Source organism: Phalaenopsis equestris, unplaced genomic scaffold (genome assembly GCF_001263595.1).
Source record: "Phalaenopsis equestris unplaced genomic scaffold, ASM126359v1 Scaffold227560, whole genome shotgun sequence".
NCBI lineage: Eukaryota > Viridiplantae > Streptophyta > Magnoliopsida > Asparagales > Orchidaceae > Phalaenopsis > Phalaenopsis equestris.
This window is the reverse complement of record NW_018245548.1, coordinates 907-1858: the sequence shown is the minus strand read 5'-3', so window position 1 is coordinate 1858 and position 952 is coordinate 907. Positions and strand designations below refer to the sequence as shown.

Sequence of the window (952 nt, the reverse complement as noted above, 5' to 3'; positions counted from 1 at the left end):
CACTCAATTCTTATGTATTTACATATCTAACATGTTAAATTTAGTTTTAACATTTATACCGCCCAAATCTTTACTATCAAATCAAAAATATCACCATTTTAACTTCTAAAAAGCAAAATACCACAATTTTAACTTTAAATCTTCCAAACAAAAGAAAAAAAAAAGATCAAGTAAAAGTTCAATAGCAGATAAACAACAGTAGAACTGAAATTCTCAAACTTCTACTCCCTACTGAACTCCGGCATTTACATATTTTAGACTCATTGTTCCAGACATTTTCAACAAACACCAAAAGTCTGAAGGAAGCAAGAATTATAAAAATTGATGTTTCTTTAATGAATTATAAACAAACTATTTTTTAAAAAATGAATTCATTTGCATGCATTTGATGCACCAGGACAAAAAACTATTATTCAAAAAAACACTAAAAATACTAATTGAAGCTTAAACAAACTCCCAAAACAAAGAAGGCTCACAATATCAGCCTGCGTCTGTATTGCCAAATGCCTAGCTTTCTCAGCAGCAATCTCTGCTAAACGACTCTCCTCTTGCCTCCTCATCAGCTCAAAAACCTAAACCTCAACAACCAAAAACAACAAGAAACCACATCAAACAAACAAACAAGGATCACAACTTACGAAATAAAAACCTAAACTTGGCATAAGATCGAACACCTGGTGGGCATAAGGCGAGCTGTTGATTTCTCGCAGGGCTTTCGCCCCACGTTCCAGCGACTCCGGGTCGAAGCCTCCTGAAGAAGAAGATGATGACGTGGAAGACGAAGCATTCGCATTGGTGGCAGGAGCTGAAGGAGAAGAGAGGTAGGGGAAGCGAAAGGGACCATCGGCGTAGGCAAGCGATGCAAAGGAGGCGAATGAGGAAGCCGCCGCCGCCGCCGCAGCGATGGAGGTACGTGATCGGAATGGCGGCATCGAGGCGGCGGAAGAAGAAG

General features: G+C 39.5%; 1 protein-coding gene across 1 annotated transcript; it reads right to left on the bottom strand.

Annotated features, from left to right (window-relative positions):
• Positions 1-434: 434 nt before the first annotated feature.
• LOC110037941 (ATPase family AAA domain-containing protein 3-like) lies at positions 435-946 on the bottom strand (the record flags this gene model as incomplete). The annotated part of the gene is made up of 2 exons (XM_020742687.1): positions 675-946; positions 435-572 (listed from the first exon to the last, which is right to left on the bottom strand). Coding segments are annotated over exons 1-2 (396 nt in total), but the record flags the coding sequence as incomplete, so codon positions are not given.
• Between the last annotated feature and the right edge of the window lie 6 nt (positions 947-952).